The 16,547-nt window shown below is 41.2% G+C and overlaps 2 protein-coding genes across 2 annotated transcripts; both read left to right on the top strand.

Annotated features, from left to right (window-relative positions):
- Positions 1–2,520: 2,520 nt before the first annotated feature.
- LOC148702221 (uncharacterized) lies at positions 2,521–5,906 on the top strand. The gene has a single exon (XM_088705351.2). It carries the CDS (start codon positions 3,423–3,425, stop codon positions 5,217–5,219), a length of 1,797 nt encoding a protein of 598 aa, XP_088561477.1. The 5' UTR covers positions 2,521–3,422; the 3' UTR covers positions 5,220–5,906.
- Positions 5,907–13,763: 7,857 nt separating this feature from the next.
- LOC148702220 (F-box/LRR-repeat protein At3g48880-like) lies at positions 13,764–15,724 on the top strand. The gene is made up of 3 exons (XM_088706179.1): positions 13,764–14,555; positions 14,641–14,718; positions 15,229–15,724. Exons 1-3 carry the CDS (start codon positions 14,368–14,370, stop codon positions 15,722–15,724), a joined length of 762 nt encoding a protein of 253 aa, XP_088562305.1. The 5' UTR covers positions 13,764–14,367.
- Positions 15,725–16,547: the final 823 nt, after the last annotated feature.

Below are 16,547 nucleotides of genomic sequence, written 5' to 3'. Positions count from 1 at the left end.
CAGTTGTCCCAAGCTGAAAGAGACATCTCTCCGCGAGCGGCGCCGAGAGACGGTCCAAGGCGAGAAATGAACCCGTGAGGCCACCACCTCTGGTTCCTTCTCCACCGAGGATGGTTCCCTCGCAACCGTGCGCTGGGAGGGTTGTCTCTATCGGGAGACAAGTCAACTTTGACTTCCTCTCCCGGGAAGGGTACAACCTAGGGCATCACCTTAGAGCCCAAAACTTAGAATATTTTTGTTCTCTTGACCTCCCTACCTATCCAGGGTTAGTTAGGAAATTTTATGGGACCGTCACAAGGGGTGGCGGTGGTGTCCAAGGGGTAGTAGCCAATGTCCCCATTCTCATTTCAGAAGATCTCATTGCTAGGGTCCTCCACTTGTCTCGCGATGGGATCGCTCCCACACATCCCACAGACAGGACAGAGGCCCTTAAGGCCATTTTAGGGAGACCACCCCAATCCCCCATAGAGGAGGTCTGCAAATCAGCTTTCGGCTGAAATGCGACTCCTTCTGAGCATCATATCTAGGACCCTTTTTTCTAAGACTGGTCGTTTTGACTTTGTCTCAGAAAAGGACCGAGCATTGATGTTCTACATTCTACATGACATTCTCCTAAACTTTCCAAAGCTAATCTATAGGTATCTCTGTGAATCCTTAGATAAGCCTAGGCTAAGTCTTCCCTACGGTATGCTCTTTACACTTATTTTTAGGAAATTAGAGGTCCCTATCCTTGAGGGAGAACCCACACGCTCCCTCAGGCACACTGATCATATGGGTGAGGGGACTCTTCACAGAATGGGCTTCCATAAAGTAGAGGGAGTTTGGGTTAGGAGAACATTTTCATCCACACCATCTGACCTTACTACTCACCATTCACCTAGCCCTGACCATGACCAGGACCACTACACAGCTCCTCCCACTTTTTCATCCACTTCTGGTCCCTCATTCCCAACTAAACCATCCACTTCAGCTGGACCATCTACAGCTCCACCACCTCAGCAGCACCTAGAGGTCAGGATCAGCCCTGAGCAGCTCCGGGAGCTGAGAGATGAGATAGTGAGAGAGCTGTGAGGTCCACTTAGTGCTCCTTCCACTGATGTCATCCCCTCCACAGCAGTCGTATCTATGATGATCGCAGAGGTTAGAGAGGAGATGTCTCACATGAGGAACTTGGTCCAGAGTCAGTATTTGAGCCTTTAAGCCATTAAGGAAGACACGAGACAGATGCGAGACAGCATCAGAGAGGAGCTTGGAAGGCAAAGTCAAGGTGCGGAAAGGCTTGCAAATGCCTTAATCTTCAAGCTTGACACTATTCAGGAGAATGTGACCCAGCTAACTGAGATACAATGTGGGAAAACGAAGAAGGGGAAGAAAGCAGGTATTTAAAGAAAAGAAAAGGACTTCCGAGCCAATGTGGGAAAACGACCTACTATGGGGTCGCCGGAAATCGCCTCTGAACACCGCCGGGAGAGCTCAGTCGCAACCAGAAGAAAGAGAAAGGATGGCAGCAATGACAAACAAGCAAGACCTTTCTAGGGTGAAGTCGGAGATTTATATAGACCCGCCCGACGGCCCAGATCGGCAGAGCTAAAACCCGCCTTCCGTCCGGATTACGCCACGTGTCGGTTCCGAAAGCCGAAGTAGTGCATTTATTCTGGGCGGGGGCCTCGAATACGGAATCGAGGCACCGTCCCGTCGGATCTTGGAGCCCCGTCATGAGCCTGCTACATGAAATGATCTCGAAGGACGAAAGGGCGTCGCCCCCTCTTCCCTCATTAAAAGCACCCCGAAGCACGCGGAGCGCCGGCATAATGTTGACCCCCTAATGGATTTTGATGAATACAAAACACTAGAGTAAAATTCATTATATCTTAACAATTCAATTGAGAAATTCATGTGTTTTACTTAGAATATTGTTAAGAAATGTCTAGACAAGTTCCCATAATTTTTATGAATTTATTGAAGAATATTTTGAGCTAAAGAAAAAGTTCAGGGACAGCCGAGACGTCTCCTGATAGTTTCAGAGACGTCTCTGGCACAAACAGGAAGAACTGACACACTTGGAGACGTCCCCGACACCTGCCGAGTCGTCCCCGTGTTAGCGGAGTCGACTCTCTCAGTAGCGGAGTCGACTCTCTCAGTGACGGCAGAAAGACGTTTTTCAAGGGATATGCGCGAGACGTCCCCGCTGTACGCGGAGTCGTCCCCGCAAGCAAAAAGGAGACTTCCCGAGTCGTCCCCAAGATGGCGGAGACGGCTCTCTCAGGGTTTTCCAGAGAATGGTTTCTGCCGTGATAAGGAAGCGGAGTCGACCCTGAGATAGCGGAGACGTCCCCATGCATAAAAGTGCAGACAAGCCGAGACGTCCCCTGAAAGAGCGGAGTCGACTCTCTCAGGGAATTCCAGAGGACATATTTTTCAAAGATAAAGAAGCGGAGTCGTCCCCAAACAAGCGGAGTCGTCCCCACTCAAAAAGTGCAGATAAGCCGAGACGTCTCCGTAAAGTGCCGAGTCGACCCCAGATAAAGTAAAAAGTAAAAATCCTGTAGGCGAGACGTCTCTCGCTGTAGCAGAGACGTCCCCGGAGCGCCTGGGACGCGACTGACAGCTTTTCAGGTTTGGTTTGAATTTCAAATCCTTCTCTTTTTGTTTCTAACGGCTATATTTGCTTTTTGGGCTATAAAAGGGACCTCTTAAGTGGTTCTCAACAACTCTTCACCAACCCAAAAGCAAAATTATTCAAGAGAGAAAAGTTCAAGAGAGTGAGAGCATTAAAGTGTAGAAATCAAGTGCATTCAAGGTTCTCTTGTGATTTCAAGCTCAACCGCTCTCGTGCGCTCGGGATTCAAAGCTCACACTCGATCCTACGCACTCCACATCGGAAGAATCAACATCTCCCACGCTTCCAACGGCAAAAAGATTCTTCCGGGTTAAATTGTTCATAATTGATATATTTGCTTTTTAGAGCTTTTATTCTCTTTTGTAAACTCTTTGATTGTAGTGCTTGTTCAAGTCAAGGGACTTGGAACAAGGGAAAGGCGTCCCAAGCCTAAGAGAAATTGGGGGTTTAGGGTTTGTTGTGAGCCCGGTGTAAAACAACGAGTTGGGTAGTAAACTCGCAAAACTACCGTACTGTAATCTTGGATTATAGTGGAAATACCCAAAGGCGCTTTGGGGAGTGGATGTAGGAGCGGTGGAAGCTCCGAACCACTATAAAACCGTGTGTTTGTGATTGTGTCTTCTCATCCCACTATCATTACCTTATTTCATATATTTGTGTGTTTTAATTTTAATTAGCCGAAGAGTTTTAAAACACCCAATTCACCCCCCTCTTGGGTGACCATCTCTGGGCAACAAGTGGTATCAGAGCAGGTGCTCTGTGTATTTCTTGAAAGACCTAACCGTCTTAGCCAAAGATCTAGATGGGAACACCCTTTAACAATGTTCCTGCCGAGGGGCAAGCAACCAATAGACCTCCACTCTTCAATGGGACAAATTATACCTATTGGAAGACTAGAATGAAAATCTTCATTCAAGCACAAGACTATGCCTTGTGGAGGGTTATAGTCAAGGGACCACAAGAACCATCACATGTGGTTAATGGCATTCGAGTTCCCAAACCTGAGGAGGATTGGGATGAGAATGATGATAGGATGGCTCAACTCAATTCTAGAGCCATGAACTCACTATTTTGTTCTTTAGATGTAAATGAGTTCAATAGAGTCTCTACATGTAGTTCCGCCAAGGAAATATGGGATAGGCTTGAAGTTACCCATGAGGGTACAAATCAAGTCAAAGAGTCCAAAGTGAACATTCTAGTTCACAAATATGAATTGTTTAAGATGGAACCTAATGAAACCATCACATGCATGTTTACTCGCTTTACCGATATAATTAATGGTCTAAAGAGTTTGGGTAAATCTTATACTAACCCGGAACTTGTGAGTAAAATTCTCAGGTCTTTGCCGAAAGCATGGGAAGCAAAGGTCACGGCAATCGTAGAAGCCAAAGACCTCAACACTTTGGGATTAGAACAACTACTGGGCTCATTGATGACGCATGAGCTCACAATGAAGCAACATGAAGAAGAGTTGCCGAAGAAAAGGACAATCGCACTCAAAGCTACTTCAAGTGTGTGTGAAGAAGAGAGTAGTGAGAGTGAAGAAGAAAGCCAAGATGAGGACTTGGGCTTGATAGTAAGAAAATTTAAGAAATTCATGAGAAGAAAGAAACCTTTCCCAAGAAAGAAATTTGGAGGGAGAAATGATTGGGAAAAAGAAAAGGAAAAAGAAAGAGACCCAATCATATGCCATGATTGCAAGAGACCGGGACACGTTCGTTCCAAATGCCCTCAACAAAAGAAGTATTTTGGAAAGGAGAAGAAGAAGGCATTAAAGGCAACATGGGATGATAGTGACACATCATCCTCCGAGGAAGAAAAGGAAGAGACCGCCAATTTGTGCTTCATGGCGTTTGAAGACGATGAGGTATGTCAAAACCCAACTATAAATTTTACTTTAGAAGAATTATATGAGGCTTTTCAAGAACTTATGGGTGATTGTGGTATGTTAGGAGCAAAGAATAAAGAATTAAAAGCCTCTAATCAAAAACTAAAGGAAGATATTGAAAATCTATTAAATAAAAAGGAGAGCATTAAAAATATTAACACTATTGACCTAGAATTCAAAAACTCAAAACTTAACATTGAAAATGAAAAGGCAAATACACTAATTAAGGAATTAAATCTACAAGTAAAATCCCTATTCGATAATAATACCTCACTTGCACAAAATGTTGAATCTCTTAAAAAAGATAAGGAAGAACTAGTTAAAGAAAATTTGAATCTCAAGAATGAGGTACATAAGTACAAACCAATTGTTGAAAAATTCACACAAAGCTCTGAAAAATTAAATCTCATTCTTTCAAATCAAAGAGCTGTTTTCAATAAAGCCGGATTAGGATATAAAACTAATAAACAACAAAAGTATCTAAAGAATTTCTTTGTAAAAGCAAAAGATGTAAAAACTGAAAAACCTACATGTTTTCATTGTGGAAAGAATGGACATAAAGCCTACTCTTGTATTCAAAGAAAAATCCAAACTAACAAGAGTACATTTGTGAAAGCCAAAAACATAACTAAAGTATGGGTGCCTAAGGGAACCAACCACACTAACCACGAAGGACCCAAGAAAACTTGGGTACCTAAGAGCTTCACATGATCATTTTGCAGGTATGCCTTGCAGCCGGAAATAAAAAGAGAATGTGGTATCTTGATAGCGGTTGCTCAAGGCATATGACCGGTGACAAGAGTCTCCTCGTCACCTTGGAATCAAAAGAAGGAGGATTAGTCACATTTGGAGACAATGCTAAAGGACGAATTATTGGTGTTGGTAAAATCTCCATATCACCCTCCTCATTTATTGATAATGTATTGTTAGTTAATGGACTAAAACATAATTTATTAAGTATAAGTCAATTTTGTGACAAGGGCTTTAAAGTGTCATTTGAATCGTCACTATGCATAATTAGTAGTCCAATTGATAATGAGATCATACTCACAGGACATAGGCATGGAAATATTTACATGGTAGATCTTGATGATCTCACCATGAAGGATGGCCAATGTCTTGTAGCCATGAATCCCAAAGTCAATGAGACTAGTTGGTTATGGCATCGTAGGTTAGGGCATGCTAGCATGGATTTAATCTCTAAATTAATTACAAAGGATCTAGTCAAAGGGCTACCAAAAATAGACTTTGAAAAGAATAAAATTTGTGCTGCATGTCAATTAGGGAAACAAACAAGAAGTTCCTTTAAGTCTAAGAACATAGTTTCAACATCAAAACCCTTAGAACTAATTCACATGGATTTGTTTGGACCCACTAGAACTGCTAGTCTAGGGGGTAAGAAATTTGGTCTTGTAATTGTTGATGATTTTTCACGTTTTACATAGGTTTCATTTCTTGCACATAAAGATGAGTCCTTTCCCGCTTTTATTAAGTTTCATAATAGAGTTTCGAATGAACTCAATCTTAAACTAAAAGCAATTAGGAGTGATCATGGTACCGAGTTTGAAAATCAGTATTTTGAAAAATTTTGTGAAGAAAATGGTATCAATCACAACTTCTCGGCACCTAGGACACCTCAACAAAACGGGGTGGTAGAAAGGAAGAATCGCACACTAGCAGATATGGCTCGTACCATGTTGTGCGAATCGGATCTACCAAAGTATTTTTGGGCTGAAGCAATAAATACCTCATGTTATATTTTAAATCGTGCTTTAGTTAGATCCATCTTAAAGAAAACACCTTATGAGTTGATAAAAAGTAAGAAACCAAATATAAGTTATTTTCATGTTTTCGGTTGTCGATGCTTTATTTTAAACAATGGAAAGGACAATCTCAGTAAATTTAGTGCTAAATCAGATGAGGGGATCTTCTTAGGTTATTTCTCATCTAGTAGAGCATACAGGGTCTTCAACAAGAGAACTCTCGTTGTTGAAGAATCTATTCACGTTGTTTTTGATGAAACTAATGGACATTCTTCTAGAAAAGAAGAAGATGGTGATGCAGGTATACTTGAAGACCGAATGAAGGAATTCTCCATACAAGACAAACAACATGAGGATGAGGTCAAGGAAGATACAAATCAGCAAGATGAAGAAGGTCAACCTCCATCAAAAAATCAAGATCTTCCTAAAGAATGGAGGTATGCACATGGTCATCCAAAGGATCTAATCCTTGGTGATCCTTCACAAGGTATAAGAACTAGATCCTCTTTAAGAAACACTAGTAATTATCTTGCTTTCGTTTCACAAATAGAGCCTAAATCACTAGAAGAAGCTGAAAAAGATGATAATTGGATGAATGCTATGCAAGAGGAATTAAACCAATTTGAAAGAAATGAAGTTTGGACTCTAATAAAAAGACCCCCTAATGTTTCAATTATAGGCACCAAGTGGGTGTATAGAAATAAACTAGATGAAGATGGAATAGTATTAAGAAACAAAGCTAGGCTAGTGGCCAAAGGATATAATCAGGAGGAAGGAATAGATTTTGATGAAACTTTTGCTCCTGTTGCTAGATTAGAGGCTATTAGACTGCTTTTAGCATATGCATGCTTCATGGATTTTAAACTCTATCAAATGGATGTAAAAAGTGCATTCTTAAATGGCTATATAATGGAGGAAGTTTATGTAGGACAACCTCCAGGTTTTGAAAATCACTTACATCCAGATTATGTGTATAAATTGCATAAAGCATTGTATGGACTTAAGCAAGCTCCTAGGGCATGGTATGAAAGATTAAGTAATTTTCTAATTGAGAACAAATTTAAGAGAGGAAATGTGGACAAAACCCTCTTTATTAAAAGAAAAGGAAATGACTTATTGCTTGTACAAATTTATGTGGATGATATAATTTTTGGTGCTACTAATGATAGTCTTTGTCAAGAATTTGCCAAGCTTATGCAGGGAGAATTTGAAATGAGCATGATGGGTGAGCTCAACTTCTTCCTTGGGCTGCAAATAAAACAATCAGAGGAAGGCATCTTCATCAGTCAGTCCAAGTATATCAAAGAAATGTTGGAGAAATTCAAGATAAAGGATGCAAAAGAAATCAGCACACCCATGGGCTCAAGTTGCAAGCTTGACAAAGATGAAAAAGGTAAAAGTATAGACTGCAAATTGTACAGAGGTATGATAGGCTCTTTACTTTACCTTACTGCTAGTAGACCAGATATATTATTCAGTGTTTGTATGTGTGCTAGATACCAAGCATGTCCTAAGGAATCACACTTGCAAGCTGTTAAAAGAATTTTTAGATATCTAGTAGGGACATCTAATGTAGGCTTATGGTACTCTAAACAATCTGATATAAACTTAATTGCATATTCCGATGCTGATTTTGCCGGGTGCAAACTCGACAGAAAAAGCACAAGTGGCACATGTCAATTCTTGGGTACCAACTTGGTTTCTTGGTTTAGCAAGAAACAAAATTCAGTTGCCTTGTCCACAGCTGAAGCTGAGTACATTGCAGCCGGAAGCTGTTGTGCCCAAGTTCTTTGGATTAAGCAACAACTTGAAGACTTCGGTATTAAAATGGACAATATACCAATTAAGTGTGATAATACAAGTGCAATCAACTTAACAAAAAATTCTGTCCAACACTCTAAGTCAAAGCATATAGAGATTAGGCATCATTTTATTAGGGATCATGTGCTGAAAAATGATGTGGTGATTGAATATGTATGTACTGAAAATCAATTAGCTGATATCTTTACAAAGCCCCTTTGTAAAGATAGATTCAATTTCTTAAGGAATGCTTTGAGCTTGTATGATCCTAGCAAATGAATTGAACTTGTATTGCATTGCTTTGCTACTCGAACTAGTAATCCACCTCAAGGCAAACATAAGTGAAAACATAAATTCATCTAAGCTAAATGACGAACTGCTTGACTTTCCGGAGGATGGTTACCCTCCCTTGGACTCTTCATAGAGATATTTTCAGAGCCTATATCATGGGTATTCGAAATTTGGTCAAACATTCCTCATTTCAACATTAATAAGTTAAAAATAATTATCAAATCATTATAAGATGTAATATTAAGGGGGAGGATCACAAACAAATTCACTCTGTGTTTATCAAAAGAAATCATGATTGATTAGGGTGATTAAACAAAAATTTTGGAAATGCAGTCTGAAATTTTTTTTGTGCCGGAGACGTCTTTGGCAAGTCACCGAGACGTCCCCCCAGGGGGAGACGTCTCGCCTTAGTCGCCGAGACGTCTCGGGGACCGAATGAGGAATTTTTAAATAGGTCGAAATCGCTCGAGCCGACTCGAGCTTTCTCCCTCATTCCCGACCAAAATGGAAAGCCCTAGCCTCCATTTGCTCTCAACCTCAAAACCTAGCTTCCATTTGCCCTAAATCGCAAACCCTAGCATCCATGGCACCAAAGAAAGCTAGGACAACCCGTGGGAGGCGACCTAGAGTAGCGGGCGACGGTGAGGAACGGCGGGAAGAACCCTCCGCGCCTTCTCCTCCGGTTGCTCCGCCAACCACGACGATTTCCTGTGCAAATCGCACAGTCACGACTGGTAGGTACATCGATTTTTCCTTTCTAGATCATGAGGGGTTCTCTATTGGAGAGAGACTCCGAGCCCAAGGGTGGGAGCACCTTTGCACCCTCAAAACCTCGACCTACCCCGGCCTTGTTAGAGAAATGTTTAGTGATATGGCCTTAGGGGACTTAGGGTACACTGCATATGTCCGAGGGACATTGGTAGAAATTAATGAGGATGTCCTATCCACTGTCCTACAAATTCCTAAGGACGGTGAGGCACCGACCTCACATCCCCAAAGGGAAATAGCCCTAAACTTGATTCTAGGAAGAGAGGACTGCGGCCCTCTTGATGTTGTCTACTCCCAGGACCTAAATGCAGAAATGAGACTTCTTTTAAGCATTGTCAATCGGGTCCTATTCCCTAAAACCGGTCGCTTCGATTTTGTTTCGGAGCGAGATTTAGTTATAATGCACCATATCCTACAAGGGATCCCCCTAAACCTCCCTAGACTCATGCTAAATTACATTGCCCAATGTCATAGGTATTCTAGGTTTAGTATACCCTATGGCATGATCTTTACCTTAATATTTAAACACTTCAAGGTTCCCATACCACCAAATGAACCTGCAAAGGCCCTAAGAAACACCGACTATTACAATGAGGGCTCAATGAGAAGAATGGTTTCATAGATGCAGCCTGTAAGGCTTATGCACAAAGTACAACTGGTAGGCACCATGAGGAACGACGCCGATGATGGATATCCAGTAGGATCTTCTTTTTGTAAATCCTAGGCCATTTTGAAACACTTTTGTATTAGAAATCAATACCTGTAATGATTTCTTCTTTTTGACTATGTAATGACTTCAAAATCTCACAATGATACATGAATACAATCCCTTTTTGAAAAATGTGTGTACATTGCCATTTCTGTGGATGTGTTTCTGTGAATATGAATGTGCCTCTTGATGTGTCATAAGAATCTCAAAACATACATTAAGTATTTAAATTTGGCACAACTTATCAAAGCATATGAAACAGGGGGAGCACAACCTGAATATCAAAGGGGGAGTAAAATGAATGCTGAATTCTACTATAAATTGAGTCTTAAGCACCTAAGGATAATTTGTCCCCTTCATTGTTGATGACAAAAAGGGGGAGTGGTGGTATCAATATTGTAAGGGATATGGTTATTGAAGAATATTGATTTTTAAGATAATTGCCCTTCTGGAAAAGAAAGGGGGAGTCAAAAAGAATCTAGCTTCCAATTATCTTCAGCATCAATATTTCATTCTAACTTGATTCAAATTCAGTTCATATGATAAAATCATTTAAGAACAATTCTATGCACAAGGAAATTTGAGTGATGCACATTGTATCTAGTTCAAATCAAAATATTATACTTGTATATCTGATCAATACTGTGTATATGTTTAAATTTCAAATTTTGCATATACTCAGTGTTTTGTCATCATCAAAAAGGGGGAGATTGTTGACCCCCTAATGGATTTTGATGAATACAAAACACTAGAGTAAAATTCCATTATATCTTAACAATTCAATTGAGAAATTCATGTGTTTTACTTAGAATATTGTTAAGAAATGTCTAGGCAAGTTCCCATAATTTTTATGAATTTATTGAAGAATATTTTGAGCTAAAGAAAAAGTTCAGGGACAGCCGAGACGTCTCCTGATAGTTTCAGAGACGTCTCTGGCACAAACAGGAAGAACTGGCACACTTGGAGACGTCCCCGACACCTGCCAAGTCGTCCCCGCGTTAGCGGAGTCGACTCTCTCAGTAGCGGAGTCGACTCTCTCAGTGGCGGCAGAAAGACGTTTTTCAAGGGATATGCGCGAGACGTCCCCGCTGTACGCGGAGTCGTCCCCGCAAGCAAAAAGGAGACTTCCCGAGTCGTCCCCAAGATGGCGGAGACGGCTCTCTCAGGGTTTTCCAGAGAATGGTTTCTGCCGTGATAAGGAAGCGGAGTCGACCCTGAGATAGCGGAGACGTCCCCATGCATAAAAGTGCAGACAAGCCGAGACGTCCCCTGAAAGAGCGGAGTCGACTCTCTCAGGGAATTCCAGAGGACATATTTTTCAAAGATAAAGAAGCGGAGTCGTCCCCAAACAAGCGGAGTCGTCCCCACTCAAAAAGTGCAGACAAGCCGAGACGTCCCCGTAAAGTGCCGAGTCGACCCCAGATAAAGTAAAAAGTAAAAATCCTGTAGGCGAGACGTCTCTCGCTGTAGCAGAGACGTCCCCGGAGCGCCTGGGACGCGACTGACAGCTTTTCAGGTTTGGTTTGAATTTCAAATCCTTCTCTTTTTGTTTCTAACGGCTATATTTGCTTTTTGGGCTATAAAAGGGACCTCTTAAGTGGTTCTCAACAACTCTTCACCAACCCAAAAGCAAAATTATTCAAGAGAGAAAAGTTCAAGAGAGTGAGAGCATTAAAGTGTAGAAATCAAGTGCATTCAAGGTTCTCTTGTGATTTCAAGCTCAACCGCTCTCGTGCGCTCGGGATTCAAAGCTCACACTCGATCCTACGCACTCCACATCGGAAGAATCAACATCTCCCACGCTTCCAACGGCAAAAAGATTCTTCCGGGTTAAATTGTTCATAATTGATATATTTGCTTTTTAGAGCTTTTATTCTCTTTTGTAAACTCTTTGATTGTAGTGCTTGTTCAAGTCAAGGGACTTGGAACAAGGGAAAGGCGTCCCAAGCCTAAGAGAAATTGGGGGTTTAGGGTTTGTTGTGAGCCCGGTGTAAAACAACGAGTTGGGTAGTAAACTCGCAAAACTACCGTACTGTAATCTTGGATTATAGTGGAAATACCCAAAGGCGCTTTGGGGAGTGGATGTAGGAGCGGTGGAAGCTCCGAACCACTATAAAACCGTGTGTTTGTGATTGTGTCTTCTCATCCCACTATCATTACCTTATTTCATATATTTGTGTGTTTTAATTTTAATTAGCCGAAGAGTTTTAAAACACCCAATTCACCCCCCTCTTGGGTGACCATCTCTGGGCAACACATAATTTAAGTCTCCCTAGCCACCACCACTTTAATAAAAGCAATTACTTCCCACGTCCGAGCTTGCGAGCAGCTCGGACTCGGAAGTCGGAGGGTAGTGTTGAGGAAAATACAAGTCCCCCGAAAAACACGTGATTGGAAGCACTCGACCTCGGACGACCGACCTGGCGCCCGACCTCGAACAACCGACCTGACGCCCGACCAGGCGTCTGATCTAGGAGCTCTTGACCTCAAAACGCCCGACCTAGAAAGCACCCGATCTCGGAAGGCATCCGACCCCGGAGGTCAAACTCGCCGACTGCCCACTGCGGTCACATCCTCCTACGGCCCGATTTGGGACCACGCCTTGAGCGGCTTACTCAACAATTAATGCGCATGGTCTCTGCAGACCTCTGACTTACTCAACCATTAAGGCGCTGGTCTCCGCAGACCTCCGGCTTACTCAACAATTAATGCGCATGGCTCCTACTGTCTACGGATCTTCAGTCCTCCACGGCAAGTCAACTCGGCTACGTCTAGTCAGCCGTGACAAATCCCTGACTCTGACCTCATCCCCTACGGCGAGACATTAATTCACATGATCGTGCACCAATTCATGCGTTGTGCTCAGTCGTACGGCAACCTGGTCCCGTCGCATCACAGGTAACCCAGTGCCCCTCTATAAAAGAAGAATCCCTCTACCTTGAGGGGGGTTGGACACAAAAAAAACTCTGGACACATTTTTCTTCGATATATCTTTTCCCCTCTAACTTAGGCATCGGAGGGCCGGCGCCGGAAACCCCGGCCACCGACTTTTTGCAGGCCCCGCGGAGGACGCCGCCCGCCGACGGATCGCCACCCACTGCCAGACGACGGAGCTCCTCCCTTCTCACCCAGTGGTCACCTCTGGGTCCAATTTCCAGCAACATGCCCCATCCTTGCCTCATGCTCACCACCATCCCTTGTGCCGTGGATTTTATTCTAATGGAGTCACCTAGCTCTTTTAATGAGCATTTTGCTAGTGGACATTTTCTTTAATCTGTTCATCTTTACTTTTTGTAGATAATACTACATATCAATGAATTTGGCTTACAAGAGCATGTTTTGGACTACTAACTCCATGAACAACACTAGAACAAAAAATTTATAACAAAAAGATATGAGAAGAACTAGATATATAAAAGTATACCAAAACATGCATACGGGTGCATAACTTCCTAGTTTTCCTTGAATTTAGAAGGAGCGGTGGCATGGAAGAAAAATTTAGTGTTAGATTTTAAAGATATCTTCCTTCATAGCATTATGAAAGAAAGCATCAAACAAACCATCATGTTATGGAAGAGGAGAAGCTGCAAGGATTTGAAGTAAATTGTTTGGCAAAATGTTTTGAGTGATTGGGCTTGGAGGTTTTGACCTGGCTTATGTGGCTAACAAAATAGTGTAGCTAGTTTTTTTAAGAAAATGTCAAGGAAGTCGCTAGCTAACTAGAAGACTTGGTTTATGCTTTATATTTCAATCTGATACGCTTTTTCTATGCTTTCTAATACTTTGTCAAACTTATATGGGCTTCGAATTACTTCTAATTTCAATTAATTGCAACATCAAATCACTTTCCTATCTACCCTATTTAATCCATACTTTGAATCTATAATCTCAATCTTTATCCCAAGTCCCCTTATATTTTGACATTAAACAACCCAAAGATCTGGGTTTAGCTTATGTAAATACTAATTAATATCTTTAATAGTCTGAACCCGTCACCCGGCCCAAAACATTATAAATCAGACCCATTGTAGGACCTGCTAACCTCCACGCTTTCATGCTCTTCGACATTCTCTCCTGGTAGTAATACTGTTCATTTTTTGAGATAAGTTTGCGGTTGGTGAAGCAATGCAACTTGCAATAGTTATGGCATATGCTCATATTTTATAAATGGAGCACAACCTGGAGAGTAGAGATTCTTCTAAAGAAAAAAAAAAAAAAAAGGAGCTAGGCCGAGCCACTACTGCTCCATTTATTTTAGTTAAAGCCCAATGATCTTTAACCATGTCACTGCTAATGCAATTTAACTCAGCATGAGTTAACAAGCCACTTATGAAGGTATTACAAAAATACACAGGAAAAGGGGAAGAGCCGCATGAGCTAGCCTCAGTGACCAATTCTCTTTTTTTTTTTTTTTTTACTTGACACTTCCTTGTACATTGGAGACAAGTTGGTAGGAATGGACATTTTCATTTCACACGAGTCTTTTCTCCTTATATTAAGCAAAATAAGCCGAAGAGTTTGCTGAGCCATGGGAGAAGAGGGAAGGAGATGGGAGGATTTGGGTATAGACTGTTTGCTAAATGTGTTTGCGAGATTGAGTTTGGAGGATCTGAGCTTAGGAGCAGCCCTGGTCTGCAAGTCATGGCACAAAGCTTCTCTGAGTCCTCAGTGCTGGAACAAGCTGAACTTTTGGCGAAGTAGATTTCATGCCATGGAGCAAGTTTGCTGGACGATTCATGCATGAGTACCACCTGCAACGCTTCTCCTTCACTGGTTTCATGAAATTTGCCATTAACTGCAGCCAAAGATCGGTAGTCGAGCTCATGTTTCCTCCAGGGTTCATCGCCACCCTAGAAGATATGATCTATGCTGCTAATGAGTGAGTACAACTCTCTGTTGTTGTTCTTGATTCTAGTTTTCTTTCCTTCTCTATCTTTTTTTTTTTTGAGAAAATCCTTTTTCCCTTTTTTCAAACCAATTTCATAATTTTTATAGATTTTGGAAGTTAAGAATTTCGTCGAATGTTTGAATGTCAAAAGGAGAGATTTAAAGTTGACAAAATATAAGATAATAGTGACGAAAGTCCCAAACTTCAACTCAAAAGTATAGATTTAATTTCATGATTTCAAAGATATTTTATGAATATCAAACAATAACGCCAAATACAGACCATTGAATTCATAAAACTATAATTTCGGAAACATGTAAAATTGATTACAACATACTTCATGGAATGTCCACATTTACCCACATAAAAGATGCAATCAAAGAGTTGGATACTGGATTAGTTTTCTAGGGGACAAAATTTTATAATTAAATAGAAAGCAGGATGAAATTCAAGATAAATAATTCAGACCATGATTGAGAATTTTTTTTTCAAAATCTAAAGTTGTTTGCTATTAAATTTATGCAGGTGCCCAAAAGTAAAGATTCTTGTCTTGCCAAAACTATCATCAGTGGATGAGAAGCATTTCCCTAGGCTAGTAGGTAAATGGAAGAATCTTGAATGGTTAGAGATGGGGTCAAAGCCTTGTTCCTTCATCCAAGTGCTCACACAATTAAACCTTCATTGCCCCAACTTTTCTGGGCTGAAGATGGCAGGCTCTATCTGCACTGAGGATGCTTTAACTATTGTTTCTCTTGTACCCATGATCAGAAGGTTGTGTTTAAGCAACTCTTATTTGCAAAAGGAAGCTTTGCTAGTGATATTAAATTGGTGTAAAATTTTGAAGATATTGGAGGTGTTAAAATCCGTTGGTTTTGAGGATGATGGTGAAGTTAGGAGAAGAGCTTCAAATATCAAAATATTCAAGTGGGAAGGTTCTAGACTCAACTATAATGATGATTGTGATGATGATGGTTGTGATAATGTTCTAGTTATATAATTGTGTTCAAGTTTCACATTCCTTATGTGATATTTGTTAAGAAGATTCTGTAGTTGTTGATCATGTGAATTGAAATTTGTGTTCTTATTTGGTTTCTGCATATAATATGATACTTGACATATGACATAGGGTCATGAAACTTTTTCATATATAGATGCTGATGATGAAGATAGGAAAAGAGCTTCAAATATAAAAAATAGCCAAGTAAGGTTCTTGTTGCTGCAGATCTTCAGACTGTTGACGTGGATCCCCTTCGTTGATATGAAAGACAACAACAGATCGAAGAAATCGCTAGAGTTGGCTCTACGCAGGCCCTCCGATGCTTAAGTCAGCTAGAGGGTTTTTTTGTAATGGTGTGGAAGAAAAGACAGATAAGAGAGTCTTAGTATAGTAATTAGCCTACCTCTCGTAGATCGATTCCAGATCCATCTATAGACATGAGATCCAGATTCTCTTGAGGGTCGTGCAATAACTATCGAAGGATATGCTGCATCATAAGCACCTTAAGATACGCTGTAACCACTTAGAACCATTATGATAATCTTTAATTATGGGCATGATAGGGGAGTGCATTTCCGCATAGAGTAGGAAGTTGTTGCTTGAAGTGAAAGAGCTTAAGTCGGTCCGGGATGGATGTCGAGCCAAATAGCTACCTGTCTAAGCTATAGGACTTTGTATCGAGCGATGTGTGAGCTCGAAGGTTAGTCGCTTGTAATATGCTCATTCCAATTCTTAGATTAGTCAAGGTAGGCCTGGTTTGATTATGCCGAGTTCCACATTAGCTTTGTTAAACAAATATAGTCATGCCATATCATCAGGCTCA

The sequence above is a fragment of the Phoenix dactylifera genome, chromosome 10 (assembly GCF_051530095.1).
Source record: "Phoenix dactylifera cultivar Ajwa chromosome 10, Ajwa_hap1_PhDact_Kaust_v1.1, whole genome shotgun sequence".
In the NCBI taxonomy this organism is placed as follows: domain Eukaryota; kingdom Viridiplantae; phylum Streptophyta; class Magnoliopsida; order Arecales; family Arecaceae; genus Phoenix; species Phoenix dactylifera.
This window is presented reverse-complemented; position numbering and strand designations above follow the sequence as displayed.